At 35.7% G+C, this 19750-nt stretch overlaps 1 protein-coding gene across 1 annotated transcript in view; it reads left to right on the top strand.

The window, feature by feature from the left end:
- Positions 1-2851: 2851 nt before the first annotated feature.
- LOC125669198 (uncharacterized) overlaps positions 2852-19750 on the top strand; it is a 56401-nt gene continuing 39502 nt past the window's right edge. The window contains exons 1-14 of the mRNA XM_056161514.1: positions 2852-3011; positions 3329-3443; positions 4769-5065; positions 5221-5356; positions 5786-5888; positions 6656-6773; positions 9223-9331; positions 10017-10117; positions 11237-11434; positions 11736-12842; positions 12994-13161; positions 14705-14839; positions 16920-17068; positions 18361-18485. Of these exons, the coding sequence (XP_056017489.1) occupies positions 2976-3011; positions 3329-3443; positions 4769-5065; positions 5221-5356; positions 5786-5888; positions 6656-6773; positions 9223-9331; positions 10017-10117; positions 11237-11434; positions 11736-12842; positions 12994-13161; positions 14705-14839; positions 16920-17068; positions 18361-18485 (2897 nt within the window). The 5' untranslated portion in view covers positions 2852-2975. The remainder of the gene's footprint in view (positions 3012-3328; positions 3444-4768; positions 5066-5220; positions 5357-5785; positions 5889-6655; positions 6774-9222; positions 9332-10016; positions 10118-11236; positions 11435-11735; positions 12843-12993; positions 13162-14704; positions 14840-16919; positions 17069-18360; positions 18486-19750) is intronic.

Genomic DNA, 19750 nt, shown 5'->3' with positions numbered 1-19750 from the left:
GTTCTTCAATGAGGATATATAAATAATGAATTACCAAAACAGTTGTGATTGTAAACATTAAATGATTAAATAGGGTCAGATAAAAAAAAAATTCAAAGGGATGGGGGATTGCGACCCAAGTTTGTATCTTTTCCTCCCAAAAAGGAAAAAAAAAAGGGGGGGGGGGCGAAAACCCTAACATGGTAAAAAGACTTCGTTAAAACTTTTGGCCAAAAGGGAGGCATGTTGCAACTCCCATAACCCCCCTAGATCCACCAGTGTTAAGCAAGCATTAACAAGTTTTACCTTAAAGTTCACCCTATATAATTATAATCACTTTTACAACTCTCTATTTTTAAATTAAAAAGGTCATTGATAGTATTTATAGAGATATTATGGAAATTCAATATATCATCAACTCTGTTAAATCCCAATACCCTGCTTTAATGTTAGGGAAATTTTTCTATGTTTCATTAGCACTAACGAATATAATGGCAACAAAAAAAAACAAACAAAAAAACAACCCCGAATTTCAGTGCAAAAAGGCCAAATTTAGTGCCGCCCGATCGTGATTATGAAAGTAAATTTTGCCAAAAAATTGATTACATTTCTGTCAGCATCATACATCCTTAATCAAGGAGACAGAGACTGTCATGACGAATCTGAACAACTTCAGCAATCAATGATTAACTGTCCTGTTTTCTCCTGTTTTGGCGATAGGTCTGTGGGGGTTATCAATCAATGGTAGCACGTGATCACTCGCTCAGACGCCGAATTTGCTACAACACGTTGCAATCGATCGATAATTCACCTACCCCTAAATTACTTCTATTTCTATTTGGCAAGGATATCCCTAAATTACTTATATTTCTATTTGATAAGGATACCCCTAAATTACTTCTATTTCTATTTGGCAAGGATATCCCTAAATTACTTATATTTCTATTTGATAAGGATACCCCTAAATTACTTATATTTCTATTTGATAAGGATACCCCTAAATTACTTATATTTCTATTTGATAAGGATACTCCTAAATTATTTATACATGTATTTCCATTTGACAAGGATATCCCTAAATTACTTATATTTCTGTTTGACAAGGATACTCCTAAATTACTTATATTTCTATTTGATAAGGATACCACTAAATTACTTATATTTCTATTTGATAAGGAGATTCTCAAATTAGATACCATTATGACTCCGTGGAAATAAATACGTCTGCAATAGTTTATATAATTAGGGAGGGGTGGACAGAGGGGGATCCTACCCCCTTTTCTCTCGTTATTTTTTTCTTTTCTTTACCCTTCACTCCCTTTTCCCTGACCCTTCACTCCCTTTTATGAGGCGATCCCATCATAGGCATGGCTTTAGGAGCAAGATCAAAAGTTCAAGGTCTGACAAAAAACTAAAATTCACGTAGTTTTTATCAAGAACCCCCACTCTTTAAAACTAAACATGATGAATGTTGATTCAAATTGATCGTGGAATACAAAAAACGTTAAAACATCATATACGTTCTTTACGGAAGCCGATAGGTGGCCGCCACTCAATTTAAAAAAAATTAAAGGGGTGCAACCCCTCCCCAATGCTTAGTAATATGTGTGTGATATACAATTAAGAGCATTAAATTATTGTTTTTCGATTGTGCTGTTAAATAAATGTTTCCGATATCAAATGTCAACAGATTCGCGCAAGAGCAAATCTTCATGTTTACTTAATATACATTGTACCAAAGTAGAACCACGGGGCTGACCCTCCATTTTTTGACAACGTTCAATTTCTGTTCTTTTCACATGCAAACTAAGTTATTTTCACATGTGAAATAAGATTAATTGGGGGATTGGCCCCCACCCCACTCTTTTGGTGGTAGTAATGAATGGTAAAAATGTAGGCCTAATAATGAATGAACTGATAAATTGAAGGATGAACGGAGTATGGAGTTTGGGCAAAAGATACATTTTTAGGTTCCTTTTGTGGTTGTCAACAATTGTAGAAGACAATTTCTCCTCCGACTGTCCATACACTTGGAAAAACGATGCTGCGTGTTTGCGTACTGTACTAAATCTTTCCAAAATAATCACTCAGCATTTTGAATTGAATTGTTTTCGCAATTGGCCGCCATGTGTAAATTAAGTGGCGGCTGCCATATAAATTAAGTAGCGACAGTTTATAATATAGCGGCCGTCAGATAAAAAGTGGCGACCACCAGATAAATTAAGTGACGGCCGCCAGTTATTAGTCAGTTAAATAAATAGTAATTCTATACCATTGTACCTATCGGCTTCCGTGCGTATTCTACTGTTCATGCTGCCATTTTTTTCTCTTGTGTCAAAAATATATGAAAAAAATTGCAGCCATAGTTCAACCCTACTTTTATGAGTGGACTTCCACCCTTTCGTAAAACGCGGCTTCTGCACACGTAAAATCAGTCGTACATCCTACGTGATCTACGACAAAATTTGCAACCTTTAATAAAAGTCTTTAAAAGTTTATCCGTTCCAAAAAATAACACGTAATTGATGAAAGGTGCAAATAACGAACAGTGATCGATCTCACAACTCCTATAACTTGGCTATTATAAGCAATACAAAATAAGAGTTGGGCAAACACGGACCCCTGGATATAGGCTACCAGAGGTGGAGTAAGCATCTCCTGTCGACCGGTTACACCCGCCACGAGTCCTATATTTGATCAGGTAAAGGGAGTAATCTGTATTCAAAAGCCGTGTGTCAAGAACGGCCTAACAATCGGTAACACGTCAGACAGCATTTGACCCAAAGATAGTTATGACGTCATACTAGCCTACTCACTTCAATTGAAATGCATCGGGCTCGACATACATGATGTATAGGCGGATGTAAAAATGCAGACGACCAAATGTTGCATCTGGAAAACCGATCGTCAATGTAAATGCCATTATTTCGAAAAATGAACAATGGCTTAGTATGATGACATTTCAACAGTGTTAATGCTAACAAAATCTGAATATCATGGTGAAGTATCTAGGACTGGATTACCTGTCGCTGGTATGTTAGGAAGAAAAACGTTGCTTTCAGTTTCACTGGAAACTCATATCTAAAAATTTGTGATATTGCAACATCACCACTCACGAACAGAGATAGCAAATTAATTTGGAATCCGCATACAGACTGATAATTAAATGTGTTTACTTTGATAAGCATCTCTTGACAGATGAAGCATAAAAAATATCAATTTATTTCTCTCTGAGATTAGTAGACCTGTGTGATTCGGTAATACAAGAGATGAAATGAAAATCCAGAATTAGCAATTTCTACCTTACAAAGAAAAAGGGTATTGAAGTTCTGTAATTAATCATTTCAAGGTAAAATTCAAAAGGAGAGAGATAATAGCCCAAGCCTGCCTGTCTGCACCAGAAATGCATGATGACATTTATTTGTATCAAAGTCTGGACAAGATCCGGTCTCCATGGAAAGAAGGTGAATAATAACATCAACGAGTTTCCAGTCAAGTCTGGCTTTTTACCCCCTAGATGTTATTTTATACAAAATAGCATTTCTCTAATCATTTTTAAATAGCTTCATTTTTGTATTTATCAATATTTCACTACAAAATGTATTTATATATAGATCTAGATATAGAAAAAGCTTTTTCTGTTTTGTAATTATTAAGAATTTATAAAGAATTCTAAAGTATTATGAAAATAGTACAAGAATCATGTGTTTATATGACATAACAATGACCAAGCTCTATTTGCAATTAACTAGATATATTTTACTTCTCACTCAAAATGCTGGCATTTCAACTTAAATAAAGATGTGTACATTTTCTGAAAAAGATCAAGCTAAATTACAAAAAGGGCTAATACATTTAATTTGTATTAAGGTTTATATAATGATAAAAACAATGGAAGTATGGGGTTATTCTGTACTCATCAAAGTTCATTATGCAGCAGTTTAATTATGCAGTGGACAGTATACTGTAAACCAACTTTTATTCATTGCTACTTTATTTCGTGATTCACCTGTGGTAAACTGGTTCGCAGGGAGTAATTTTTGCCATTGAGCCTTTTTCAAGCTTACGACAGACATTCAAGGACTGGTTCACAACGAGAAATATTTGCGATAATGAGGTTCTCACAAAATTTTCTTGCACGCACACAAATAAAAGTTGGTTTACAGTATAGGCAGGGGTATAATATCAACAGTAGCACAAAAGCCCAGACCTACATGTAATTTTCCCCAAAAAAATTTAATTAAGTCGTCTGCCTAAAAAAAAGTTGTGTATGCCTATCTCTGCACTGTCTGGTTAGGAGTCACTTTGGTATGCCAAAATTTCCATTCACCATAACATTAAATTCACGATACTAGGTTGCATCCTTTGAGTTTCCGTCATTTGTTAAACTCTCTTAAAAATTATTGTTTATGCATATTCAAAATTTTCTGTATCCTAGCTTTAATCTTAATGTTTCATTTGAAATTTTTGATTAGGCTAAAATCAGGGGATTAAAGCATTCCCTCAAGTCTGAATCAATATGAAGACTGTACAGCCATCTTATGACATTTCAGATTGCTTTTAAAATCTGTTTTCGGCAGAGGGGCTTTAGGGTGAGGTGTATTGGACTGTATATAGGGGGAACTTCTACTGCCTTGCTAGTTTCAATGATACTGTAAACAATACAAATATTTATCCCTTTAATAACAAAAATTTAAATCTAAAAGAAAAATATCTTAATGTTTTGTATAAAATCAATACAAAAATGGAGATTTAATTTGACAAATTACATCAATATTCTGCTTTGTAGCAAATGTTGACCTGATCCCATCATTGGGGGACTCTGATCCATGGATTGACAGGTTGTTCTGTGATGTAGCTCTACTCAAACAGCACTGCCTTGAGAGCTATGGCAAAGAAGGTCCCTCTGTGAACACTGCCTCATTATATGAGGTTTCATCGATAGAGGATGACATACAAGATGAGGACCTGGGATATTTAGATGAGGACCCATATGGGGTCTTTGATTTGACAAACACAATGAATATTGAGGAGGAGTTCGAGGAACCTTACACTGAAGCATTTATGATACAAAAAAATTACTCAGGTAATCTACACTGTCAACAAGGGTTCATATTGTAACAGGACAGAAATAGTGTTGTCTGAACTATTACTTGGAATCCTCTGTATGCCATGTACTATTAATTGAGCCACCAGGCTGACACCAAAGATTGAACTGTGAATATTACCATCTTTTTTCAGATGATTTCTTTGAGGAGATTGTAATTGATCTTGACATCATCTCATCACAAGTTCCCCCACTGAGGATAGCGGTCCAGAGTCTGCAGCCATTATTTTTACAGGACCCCTTCATACAGCGGGAAGAGGAAGAGGACAGGTCAGGGAATTCCCCTCAGCCCTAACCCCACCTCCTGTTGTTATACAGTAAAATATAATTAGACCAAAATCAAGAAACCAAATGAAATGGGGGAAAATCTTCATTGTAAACAGATGTTTAGTATATAATGTTTTGTTGTTCCCATGCTTTACTGTATTATATTGGACCTTTTCAAATCTGTCCAACTTTTGTAAGATTTGCTGAAATTCATTTTGAAACCTTTGTATGTTTGATTTAAGATAGGTTTACATTCAATGTAGCTTCTCCACAAATTTGTGTTGAGGTGACAAATTGCAAATAACCTGACACCTGTGAAATCCACTTGTATTGTGTATTTCAAATTCTACATTGTGCTATACGACATTCTGTCTAATTTGATTTTTCTCCCAGTGGATGTTGGATTACACAGGTTTCACTGTAATTTGATAGGTGTGGTCCTTTTGAACATGGTAATGCCTTGCCAGAAAGAAGTCCGCACAACTCGGAGGAACATTTCACACCAGTGGAATTATTCCAAGAAGACATTTTCATGGTATAACTTATGATTGTTTCTGTTGTTGGGCAAGTGATTAAGTTTTTATCCCAGACATACACTTTTACTTGTTGCTTTCCATGATTCTTGTCATCCAAAAAGCATAATAATTGTCATATTTGTGTTGCCTGCTAAGCAAAGTGACTACCGGTATTAGGGATCACTTTGTCCATCGTCTGTCTTGTCTATCACCCCATAGAACTTTGAAACAGTTAGAGCTTGGATGTAGATTTTTATGCCCCCTTGAAAGAAAAGGCTATATTCGTTTGTTCCTGTTAGTCATCAGTAGACCATGTGTTGTCTGCCCAATATTTTAAGAACCCTTTGCTTGACAGACATCAAACATGAAACTGGTTCTACCTAAGAACATACTGCAGAGCATTTTTTTTTTTTTTTTACCAAATTACCTCTTTACGTTTTTTTTGTTTGTTCAATTCTTATGCATTGGATGTGGAATTCAAGAGTCTCCAGTCTAATTAAAATTAGCCCCTACATTTTATTATTTGTTATTAGCCCCTACGCTTTATTATTTATTATGCCATAGGCATAACAAATAATAAAATGTAGGGACTAATTTTAATTAGACTGAAGAGTCTCATGTGTGGTGAGTTAATGAGCACATCATATAAATGTTTCAATGGCAAGGAGATTTATCAACAGAAACCATAGTTTTAAATTTTAAAACATAAATAGGAAGTAGAAGGATTTTAGTAATGTGGTCAGAGTGAATTTCAAGACTGTAAACACAATTTACTGTTGTTTTTCAGGAAGTTCCCATGGTAACAGTTGAAGAACTTCCAAATCCAGATTCCTGCATTTGGAATCTGGATCAGCTGTCTCCATTTCCATCTAATATTGGTACATCCTACAAACATAGCATCATTGGTTTGCCTTTTATCTGCATTGATTGCATTTAGCTGTCAATAATTTTGAATGGTTCAATTATACTTAATTAGGCTGGTACATCTACAATAGAATTCATTGATGTTTCATTTGAGCTAGAAAAAATACATGTACATTGCATTAAGATACATTAAGAGGTTTTTATTTATATTCAACAACTGATGATAATTCATTCTCAATAATTTGTCACCAGTTTTTCCTTGTGATGAGGAAATCAAAATAGGGAATGGTGAAGAAGACAACAGGCCTATATTAGAAAAATATGAAGTGGACTCAAAGATAAGAGAGACTTCCCAAATCTCTGGAAGGCACTCTACTGAGACATTTGTTGTGAATAAAGAGTCTTATGAAGGTTGTTATATTACTGCTAAAATGGAACTCTCTCTCCTTCTCTCTCTCTCTCTCTCCCCCCCCCCCCCCCCTCTCTCTCTCTCTCTCTCTCTCTCTCTCTCTCTCTCTCTCTCTCTCTCTCTCTCTCCTTTCAGCTGAAAAGGTGTTAATGTATCATGTGTCAAAATGACAAGGAATTGAAAGTTTAGGTGTGTACATACATACATTTTGTATTATGTATTTGAATTTGTCTATGTATCTAGTATTTTTCAGCATCGTCCCATAATTTGAATGTCAATAATTTGAATTTGAATTCACCCTTCTGAAGACCTTTAAAAACAAGATGTGTTTGTGAAACACTAGTGCCCCTTTATGGCCAAAGGTAGCAGGGGACAGTTTTGCACTATAGGCCCGGTCAACTTTTTAAAATAATGAAAATACCCCATATTTGAAGTGATATTACATGTGTAAAAATATATACAATAATTTTAGGATGCATGTCAAATGTTGCTGAGTGCTTGATAAAAAGGTTGATATACAACATGTAGGTGTCACCATGATTCCTAGCATATAGATGGGTGCAAATACGAAACCAAGACATGTGGTCAGTTGCTGAAGAAATTCCAGTGAAAACATGCATGGTCCAGCAAAAGGTCTGTAGCTGAGAGGGAAGATGGATGGCCCCATATGAAAGATAGATTTTTAAGAAAGGCAGATAGGGTTCTTGATTGTGCACAGTGTCTAAATCCCCATCTTTGGTACTGTGATGGTGTGGGGGTGGTGCGGATTAGCCCAAATGAGAGAAAATCAAAGCATAAAAGGGGCACCTGCTCAGAGCATGTTTTGTGCACCAGCACCAGTATTTATAGAGTACATGTAATTTAGGGTCATAATTTATTAACTACACCAATAAAAAATACAAGTATTGACATAAAAGGGAAATATGATTTTTTGTTAGTCTGTCATAATCTGACTTTGATGTATACCCCCTACCCTCATGTTTCAGAACCAAAGAAACTGTCCCCTGCCACCCAAACTCCAAGGTCATGAGGTCAAAAAATTTGGCATGAAAAGAAAGGTCTTGTCACAAAAAATACACAATATTGAAATATGAAAGCCCTTTCATCATCCATTCAAAAGTTATGGCCAAGGTTTAAGTTTTGCAGACAAACAGAGCAAAAACTATATGCCCTCGAATCTCCGATTACAGGGGATAGAAATAGGTAATGTTTATGATTATAGTAATTGTGGAAATGTCTGTAAGTGGATAATCTTTGTGGAAATAGCAATAAGGAAAAATTTACAAAACATTTATTTCTTCTATATCATTATTACATATTGTTTATTTCAGCAAAGTTAATCTCCACAAAAAAATGTTTGATATGCATGAATCGCAAAAATTACCCCCGTGTAAAAATGTTCATGCTTACAGTGATACATATTCATTACATTTATGCATCACTGAATTAATGAATATTTAATACAACAATGTGATTAACCTCATACAATTATACGTAAAGATCAGTTGAATAGTCAATTCAATCAGTTTGGTTCAGATACCTTTTACAAAATTGCATTGTGTTGGCCATAGTTGTTTATCATGGTATAATTATGTTTGCTATGATGTTTACATGATATATAAAATGATTAGAGAGTTGGATACTTAATATTAAAATCCAGGCACCTGACGCAGAACAACTCATGACCTCACGTGATGAAGACTTAGTTATTATGTCTGAAGTTGGGATAAGTATAATGCTATGTGACATACCACATAGACAGACTCAGTAATCATATTGTTGTAAGGAGGCCTTGGATGTACAAGGAAATTACTGGATTCATAAAATACTGACAGATTTATCTTTCTACCTCCTCAAAGTTTGGAGGGGTGGGGGGGTATATGGATCTGTCCCACTTCTTGTGGGTCAAAGCTTTCTAAAGAAGAGAACATAATACTTGATACAAAAATTGCATATGACCATACAGTGTGTTATGACCCAGTGTCAAGGTCAATTCATCGAGGTCATTGGAAGAGGAGTTTGAATGTTCCCAGTGGAGGATTAGTCCCATAAAACAGCTTCAGGGTTTTTTCTCTCTTCAGAAACATGTCCCACAGCCAGAGACTGGTATTTGGAGACCCTACTGCTTCCCCCAGTTCTGTCAGCCGAGATCCTTATAGTGGGGGAACTTCAACCTATATCACTCACAAAGTATGTGAAATCATATTTACATTCGGCAATATTCCTTTATGTATTATTGTAGTACATTTGTCGGGTGTCACACTGAAAATTGTGTGTTAAATGAAATGTACAGCACAGTTTGAATTGTAATAACTGTCTAGTTTGGGGTGTATGAGGATGGTCTTTAAACGAGCAAGTGATAATTTTCGCATAGATAGTGTCCTCAAACTTCATTGAGGTTTTCCTAACATGTCCCCAGCTTTAGAAATTCTTTACCACTTTTAATCTTATCTGCCAGCCAATATGCAAATCATGAATACTGTTAATGTATTTTAATTAGTGTGTGCAATATTTGGCGGAAATTGAATTTGCAACAATTTAGGATAGATTTGATTTAGCGCTTTCAAAACTAAACATATAAACAAGACATGTAGCTAGCAATGTACTTGATTTAGCAGTAGCTGCTTTCCAGAAATGGCACTGAATAGAAGACACAACCAAATATAATATGTTTACAGTATAAGATTTACTATAAAGTCAGTGTCTTCACTTTAAGCTCAGTCCAAGACCTGTTGTGCATAAATAACATCAAAACTAGAACTCAACACTTATACAGAATAATACATGTAAAATATTCTAAAAGTGTTATGAGAACTTTGATGATTTAACAAATGATGACACAGATGTTATTTAGGCAAACTTCTCTGAATTTTAGTTGGTCAAACTCTCCATCATTGTCACCGATTTCTTCACATCAGCTGATACAGTCAGATGTCAACTTTGACCTCTGTTGTGTGGAAAGGTGCAGGTTTTCTGGTAAATTATCTTGGGTTTTTCTTTTCAGAAATTAATGTTAACTTCTTGAAAAATTTCATTGGTTTTCTGAATCTTATCATTCTAATGAGACCGATTCGTATTATGGTATGGCATCTCTCCATCTGTCAGCATCATGAGTCAGAGATAAAACCAGTACTTAAACGAGGCTAGGATCATCAGTCTTGGTGCACAAATTTCCAATGATTAGAGAAAGAACTCTATTGTTTTTCGAGATCAAAGGTCAAGGTAAAAATTACATGGTTGTGAGGCTAGGATTATCTAACTTGATACATGTCTTCCCAATGGTTAATGGAAGAAGCCTATTGGTTTTCAAGGTAATGGGTCAAGCTCACATGGGTAATTTGGTAATCACAAAAGAAGATAGAAACAGTACTAATAAGGCTAGGATAATAGACTTAGGATACATATTCAATCCTCGTAAATTGGCTGTATTATGGTATGGTGCAGTTTTTCTGCATGTAAGTGTTGTCTGTTCATTCATCAGCTTGTAGAGGGAAAGATAAAAAGAGAACCAATAGATAATCAAACCTGGTATACCTCATGGTGAGAGATAAATAAGTTTTTTGTTTCTCAAGGTCAGAGGTCAAGGTCATACTTTCATGGGTAATCTTAAAGGAAAAACAGTACTAATAAAGAGCTAGGATCATCAAACCTGGTGTATATATATTGGTGCCAAGTATATTTTGAAAAGTAATAATGTTGCTTCTCGAAATTAGATATTCTACTTTGTTAGAATGAAATCTCTTTCTTTAATTTGACATTTTACAAGGCCACCTAAAATCTAAACTAGCATTGTATTAATGCTCTGATATATTAAAGAAAGTGTCGAAAGATCACTGTCAGAGCTTCTTTTATTTTAAGCAAAGAATATAGTTTATTTGAATATTAATTCTTTATTTGATTATTTCTGCAGTACTGAATATATTGGATGGGTGTGTTTAGCAGTATGAGAATTGCTCTTGTTAGGACTTGAGAAATATTAACTTGACCATCTTGGCTTGAATTAGGACCATTAATTCAACTAAATTTATTTCATTTGAGATTGATTTGATTAGACTTTAAAGCAGTTAATTTGTACAGATAGTTTTGAACATTCAGAACCCGAGGTGGAAAGAGTGGAATATTTCCACATGGACAAACTAAGTAAGGAGTGGACCGAGGTCGCGGTAAGGAAATGGAATGAGTGGAAAGTGGAGCTGAACTTGCCGTGGATCATAAACTCAGCACCTGAAATCAGAGTGGATCTGGAAGAGGCAGTCGTAGAATACATAAACAATGGCAGACAAAGAGAGATAGGTATTTGTTAGAATGGTTGAATCAACTTGGATGCTCTGAAATATTAGAATGGTAATTGATAGAAATTTTCTATTCAGCAAACAGGAAGGTTGCTCAAAATTATTGGCAAAGATAATCATGCATTGTTTGAGTATTAGTTATAGCCTGAAAACTCTTAATGTTACTTATCTTTATTGTCAATCAAATTGTAAAAGTAAGAACCATAAATTGTGGAACTGTAACAGTAGAGAAAGGTAGTGTAATGAAAGGGAGATAACTCTAGATCCTGCATCACAACTCAAGATCCTGCATCTTATTGTAGAAGACCAGGAGGTATTTTATAAGGTGTCTTTATCAGAGTCAGCTCCCTTGGATCTGTCTAGCACTGTGATAGAAAACCTGGGAAAATTGAAAGATTTACATCATTTCAACGATCCGGATACTGACAACAGACCAACATCCTTATCAAAACACAGTGGACTCCTGCATTCTGATCTTAACACAACAAACAGTGCAGACAAAGATGATTGTTTCCCTCAATCATCCTTTACTGCATCAAGAATACATTTAACTGCACCTTGTGAACTTAATGATAAGAGCAAGGGAGATAAGCATCAAAATTCAATCTATGTTGAATCTCCATCACACGAGACGGATGGTAGGGCTTTGATACAACAATCGGGACTCATCAGAATTTCACCCCAGAGAATCAGCAAACCTGTGACACTCGTGTCCCAGAGCCCCGAGGGATTCAGAACCCTGAGGTCCCTACAGGATCCTTTTATGGAATCTGGTGACAATGTGGCTATGACGAAGACAAGATTGCTTAACAATATAAGTCACAGGAAGACAAAGGATAATCCTCTGAATCAGCTTCCACAGAATATCCAAAAGATTAACAAAAACCAGCAGTACACCAACCCTGAACAGAGGTGTTCACCAGCCTCCCTAAAGATTAACAAAAACCAGCAGTACACCGACCCTGAACAGAGGTGTTCACTAGTCTCCCTAAAGATTAACAAAAACCAGCAGTACACCAACCCTGAACAGAGGTGTTCACCAGCCTCCCTAAAGATTAACAAAAACCAGCAGTACACCAACCCTGAACAGAGGTGTTCACCAGCCTCCCTAATGGAGGAGAAAGAGAGCACAGTATCTCAGAGGGTAACAAGAGATGGTCCATCTTCAGGACTGACTGTTGGTCAGTTTGATTCATGGTCAGGGTCTGATCATCAGACAGTGTCTAACACTGACCCATGTCTTGACCCGGATGTTGACCAGAGCTACAGTACACAGAATGACACAGGGGTCAGTTCAGATAACTCGCATGCTGCAAAAGGGAGAAAAGCAACAACTAAAACATCACAGAATAGTCCTAACAGGAGGCCATCTAAATCAAGGATTAAATGTATATCCTACCAGCTAAACGGTAAATTTGTTTTCAACTTGCATACAGAATTATCATTTAATAGGTAGTTATGATCTAAATATATGTATGTATGTATGTATGTAATATATATATAGTTCCATCTCAGAAATGGCGTGATTTTAAAATATGTTTTTGTAAACATCATTTTCAGGTGAATACCAAAAGATTCTGAATCTGATTGCCCACCATGCATCCTATTTTATCACATCTTTGGTGAACAGTGGTGACCTTGACAAATCTACGACCTTCACCTCCCTGACCTCTGATTTCACACGATTTGTCATGAAAGAGGTCACAAGTCAACCAGGAAAACTACAGTGTAAGTATTGATGTCATCCTTGTCAATGTGTCAGCTTATTGGACTACTCTGAAGTACTAAATTGATCTGACTAAAACCTACAAACTTGTGAAATTTATACTAAATTTTGGTGGGTTGTTTTATTGCTCTATATCATAATTAAACAGTTACTTGCGTAAAACTTGATTTTGTAAAAGTTTGGTGTTTCCAGCAAATGTGTATACTCACAAACCAGTCCCTTTGTTAACTCTTGTGAGCCGAAGGCTCAAAGAGCTAATCATATTGGCCATGTGTCTGGCATGCGGTGTGCGTCAACTTTTTGGAAAAAGGGCTATATCTCAAGAACCCCTTGGCCAATTTTTGTCAAATTTGTCACAGGGTATCCTTGGCCAAAAGGCTTTCATTTGTACTAAAACTAGGTTTGTGACCCTTTAACAAGGGGGAGATAATTAGGAAAATGCAAACAAAAGTAGTTGTTGCTAAAAAATCTTCTTCTCAAGAACCACAGGGCAAATTATCACCAAACTTATGCATAAGGATGAGGATAGGTTGTAGATAGAAAATTGTTCAAGGCATCATCCTGGGGCAAAGGGTGTGGTCTCAAGGTTACTTCAAAGTTGACCTTAAATTTTGTTTTGTTAAAACTTTGATATTTTGCTTAGTATAAGGACTAGGATCATCTAATTTTGTCAGTTGATGCATCTTAGGACCTAATATCATGTTGTCTCAAAAGTAGGTCATGGTGACCTACTTTTTGAATTTCGCAGGTAATTATGATTAAATGGATTTTGATGCATATCTTGGAAACTTTTGAGCCTATGATCATCAAAAGTTGTCAGTTGATGGATCATGGGACCTTGAACTGTGTAATGTGAAAGTATGTCACCATGTCAGATTATTTACATATGCATGATATGTAAATGTCACTCAAATCTGTAACAATAAGGGAGAAATTGAACCCGTCTGACTGCCACATTCTTCCCTCAAATGTCTTAACACCTAACACCTTGAGGACATCAACCCAGGATCTTTATTCCCTGGCAGACATTTTCACCTGTCAGTTTTAGGGGCTGGTCTATGGCACCAAATGTAACAGGAAGGGAGAAAATGCAATGCACTAGACCAGGATTTGAACCTAGGTCCCCTGAATCTCTAGTCAAGTGTTCTACTAACTGAACTATCTAGACACTGGCAATTGAACCTGTCTTACTGCCACATTCCTCCCTCCTTAAAAATAAACAGAATTACAATTTTGTTTACATAAATTATTGTCATCTAAAGAAGGAACTTCTCATCCCTGGGGTTATAGTCTCTAAGAGAAATCAGAGGAACAACTCCAACAGTAGCATGCTGTCTGGTCCTGGCTGGCATCAGTTCTCTGAACTCACGGCACCAAATGTAACAGGAAGGGAGAAAATGCAATGGCTGCCAAGAAGATTAAGATTACTAGTAGCTGCTGATAAAAGTTTTGATAATTCATTCAATTCTATAAGAACTATTATTAACTAATAGCTATTATTAGCTTATGTTCAATAGAATCAAATATCTTTTTTTTATTTCATAGATGAGGATAGGTACCGTTATAGCCTGGCATTACACACCCTGTGTTGTGCAAGCAAGATGACTGTACTTCTCTGTCTGGAGTCCTGTCTTGAACTGTTGTCCATCATCCAGGAAAAGTACAAGGACCATCTCAAAGGTCAGGATTCAATGTCACATATTTAAAATGCTGCTCAAAATTACAGACCAAGAGAATTCATTCATTTTACTCTTTAATTATCTTATTTGGTGAATTTGAAAGTAATTGTCATTGCTTTATTCCAGGTGAGAGTGAGGGTCAGTTGCCAAGGTTAAAGGTCAAATGCTCATTGGTAGTCTTTCACCAAACATATTCCATATATGCATGGCAAATGATAATTATATTTATAAACAGCAAATGATATCTGTACACAGCAGATATCTAAATTTGTATACATGCAGTAATTGCTATCTACTTACACAGCAATTGATATCTATATACACAGTAAATGATGTCTATATTCATCAAATGATAGCACCAGTTGCGGTAGCTCAGTGGTAGAACATTCACTTCGTAACCGGGAGGTCGTGAGTTCGAGCTCTGCTTGTGCCTAAGACGTTAACATAGGTAGTGATTGCTCCTTCGCCAAACGGTCGGCATTTAAAAGTGAGAATCACGGGTCTTTCAGATATGACCTTAAAAACGGAGCTCCTGGGTTGCAGTACCAGGCATCGGCACGCTAAGCATAGGTCTAAATTTGTGGTACTTCACCTACAGCTGGTGACATCTTAATATGAGTGAAAAATTCTCAATGAGACGTAAAAACAAATAATCGATCTATCAAATGATAGCAAATTATATTTTACACAACAGATGATATCTATGGATATATACTAATCATGGACTTTTAAAAAAGCAACATATCTTTCTAATTCCCTACCGACAAAGTCGAAGGGGACTTTAGGTTTGCACTGTCCCTCTGTCTGTCCGTCAGTCCTAAAAATCAGTTTTCCATACTTTTTCTTCTCTGTTTTTGCAGATATTCATTTGATATTTGGTACATTGCTTTGCCACAAAAAGTTACAGATCAACATTGGATTTTGTTTCGATCCGTTGATTTTCACTAAGTTATGGCCCTTGGACTTAAAAAAATCACATGAATTATCAGTTTTCCACACTTTTTCTCTCTTTTCTTTTGGCAGATATTCATTTGCTTTTTGGTACATTGCTATGCCATAACAAGTTACATATCAAGTTAGAATTTGGTTTTGGTCCGTTGATTTTTCACTAAGTTATAGCCCTTGGACTTAGCATAATAAGTTACAGATCAAGTTTGAATTTCGTCTCAGTCCATTGATTTTCACTAAGTTATGGCCCTTGGACTTAGAAAAATAGCATGAATTATAAGTTTTACAAACTTTTTTTGTTGTGCTTGCAGGTATTCATTTGAAATTTGGTACATTGCTTTGCCATAACAAGTTACAGATCAATTTCAATTTTGGTTTCAGTGTGTCGATTTTTCACTAAATTATTGCCCTGGACTTAAAAAAATAGTGTGAATTATCAGATTCCGGACTTTTTTTGTTGTGCTTGCAGATATTCATTTGATTTGAATGATTTTTATCCCCTGGCAGGCATTTTCACATGTCAATTCTAAGGGCTGGTCTCGGGCTATGGCACCAAATGTAATAGGAAGAGAGAAAATGCAATGGACCAGACCCAGATTCAAAGCTTGGGCACCTGATTCTCTAGTCAGGTGCTCTACCAACTGAGCTATCTGGCCACTGGCGATCAAACACGTCTGACTGCCACATATTAGTTAGGTGCTCTAACCACTGAGCTATCAGGACCAATATCCACGGTTCATATAACTTGAATTGCTACACTACTAAATTGATAAGTGAACCCTGCCTATATGCATATTTTGAATAATATTGCCCTTAACGATAAAGGCACAAAGCTAAAACTGATAAGTAAAACCAAAAATTAACAACCCAATTACTCACTATGCAAAGATTCATTAATTTCCTCTTTTATTTTAACAATCTAACAAAGGTTTTTTTTAACAATCCTTGACTCTTAAGAACATTAAAAGGAGTTGATTATAACCCTCATTATAGAGCTAACAGGCAGGCTTAAGGACTGTTATTAATAGCAGGTAAAAGGGTCATCATAAAAAGATGACTGCTTACTTTATCATAATTGTGTATTCATGTTGCATGCATCCTGTTCACTGTAACTCTGCAAAATGATTTTACAGGTTGTTTAGAAACTCTCAGGAAAAAGTTGTTTTCTGCCAAACTGTGGTGTGACCAGGAGAGGATTATGCATCCAAAGATCTTCCATGTCTGTCTGTCTGTCTGTAAAACATTGGCAGGAAGAAACTCAGACAATCTCAGTCACACGAAGGTAGAGAACATGTGAAATCTTCTGTTATGTTTTCACATTAGCGACTAGAGTTATTACTCTTAAATTTGCTATTGAGGTGATCCATTTCCATTTGACAGTCTTTGGTTGTGTAATTTCATGGTTCCTTTGCACAATTTTCTTGCTCCAAGCACACTGACTAAATGATGGTTTAATGCCTTCCTGCTTCATATAAAAATCTTGCATTTTTGTCAGCAAACATTTTTCTTGATATTACTTGGTCTTTCGGCAATATATTTTGGTGCAAAGTGATTCGATCACTATGCTCAAGCTAAATATTTGTCAACCTGGTCAATGTCAGTGACATTTACATTCCTATGTTGTTTACCAGATTCAAACCAAAGCTTATGAAGCTTTAAATAAAAGTAAATTGGGGATTATTTCCTTATTTCCAAAATATTTTTATTCCATTGAATTATATTATATGTTGATGCTATATTGTCATATTATTGTCCAAATGAGGGTGTCATTGTGAAAGGTGAAGATAATGAACAGCGATCAATCTCATAACTCCTATAAGGAATGCAAAATAAAGAGTAGGGCAAACACAGATCCCAGGATATACCAGAGGTGGGATCAAGTGCCTAGGAGGAGTAAGCATCCCCTGTTTACGGGTCACACCCACTGTGAGCCCTATGTCTGATCAGGTAAACAGGAACGGCCTAACAATTGGTATGAAACATGTTAGACAGCATTTGACCCAATAATAAGTTGTATTGACAAACTAGATTATAACAACCATAGAATTCGCAAAATGCTGACTTTAAATGAGACTGTTGAAACCCCTGTAACATCAACTTGTTTGTCGGTAGTCTGCCTCAATTTAAAAACTGATCATATGCAGAACAAGTTCTTGCTATCAAATCAGTTGAGAGATATAAACACCATATGCAGGTGATAATGGAATATTGTTACATAAATATGGGAAGTTGACAATGGAGAAGCTGAAATTGTCCCATTTATCATAAAGTTGAGCTGTATCAATATTTGAACACATTGGGAATATTTTGTGTGTGTGTATTTTCAATTATTTACCAGTATACAGTATGTAGTAAGCGGTATATATATGCAACAGAAAAGTAAATAAACTACATTGAAACAACATGTTGATATTGCTGGACAACATTTGTGAAAAGGCTGAATATATACCATGTCTGTCTGTCCACAAAGTGCCAGCAAGAATTGACTCTGTAGGAAAAGGACAATACTCTCTAATATGTTTTCTTTTCATTTTGTTAATTGTCATGAATTTAGATGTGATATTTCTTCATCAGATCCTGGTGATATTGAATAAAAACCTTGACAGTTTGGTGAGCACACTAGAACAGAGTTTACAGAGGGTGGACAAGGTCAAAGTTCATGTCCAGGTCACAGGAGGCTGTCAAAATGTTCTCAACAAGTAAGTTTACCCCAAAACAGATCCGCTCCTTCCTTTCCTGTAAATTTTGATGAATTGTGAATAGATACTAATTTATTCAAGTAGCCTTGTTAATCTGGGCGCTTTGGTTCCAGGAAAAAAGGTCAGGGTAAATGAAGTATCTGGATAACTGAATGACATCTAGTAAAGAATCAAATAACAGGGGAAGAAAAGAGTATCATCTATTAAGGCTGAATTGTCCACATTGTTAACATTCAAATAAAAGCCAGACTGCTGATAAGTCTGGGTAGTGCATGAATTTTTCCTATTGCGATATATCAAAATGCATTTCAATATTTTACATGAAGAATAATGAAATAAAATTTTGAGTAGTTTCTGATCTTTCAAAATTTTTATGCCCCCATAATTGGAAATCCGGGAGCATATACTTTTTGCTGTGTTTGTTTGCAAAAAACTTTTAACCTTGGTCATAACTTTTAAATGATTGATGATCGGGCATTCTTATTTCACATAATTGTTTATTCCTTTTGGCAAGACTTTTCTTTAGGTAACAAAAATTTTTACCTCATAATCTTGACCTTGGAGTTTGGCCATATGGGGATGACATTGTTCCACAGACACATCTCGTTTGATGAATATTAACAAAATAAGAGCATTTCTGATATCTAAATAATTATTCAAATAGAAGTTGTTTCTAATAATCCAGTGGCCTAGGAAAAGAAAAAAAGTATTAAAAAGATAAATTTCAAATAGTTGTCAATTCAGTATGGACCATGCACTGTATTTGTATATTGTGAAAATCACTGTATGTTGTTACATTTCAGTTTGGATCAGTGTAACTGTTTGTGTGTTATATTACAGTTTGGATCAATGCTACTGTTTGTGTGTTATATTTCAGTGTGGATCAGTGTAACTGTTTGTGTGTTATATTACAGTTTGGATCAGTGTAACTGTTTGTGTGTTATATTTCAGTTTGGATCAGTGTAACTGTTTGTGTGTTATATTTCAGTTTGGATCAGTGTAACTGTTTGTGTGTTATATTTCAGTTTGGATCAGTGTAACTGTTTGTGTGTTATATTTCAGTTTGGATCAGTGTAACTGTTTGTGTGTTATATTACAGTTTGGATCAGTGTAACTGTTTGTGTGTTATATTTCAGTTTGGATCAGTGTAACTGTTTGTGTGTTATATTTCAGTGTGGATCAGTGTAACTGTTTGTGTGTTATATTTCAGTGTGGATCAGTGTAACTGTTTGTGTGTTATATTTCAGTGTGGATCAGTGTAACTG

Source organism: Ostrea edulis, chromosome 4, assembly GCF_947568905.1.
Source record: "Ostrea edulis chromosome 4, xbOstEdul1.1, whole genome shotgun sequence".
NCBI lineage: Eukaryota > Metazoa > Mollusca > Bivalvia > Ostreida > Ostreidae > Ostrea > Ostrea edulis.
Note: the sequence above shows the minus strand (reverse complement) of the source record. Positions and strands in the feature narration are given on the sequence as shown.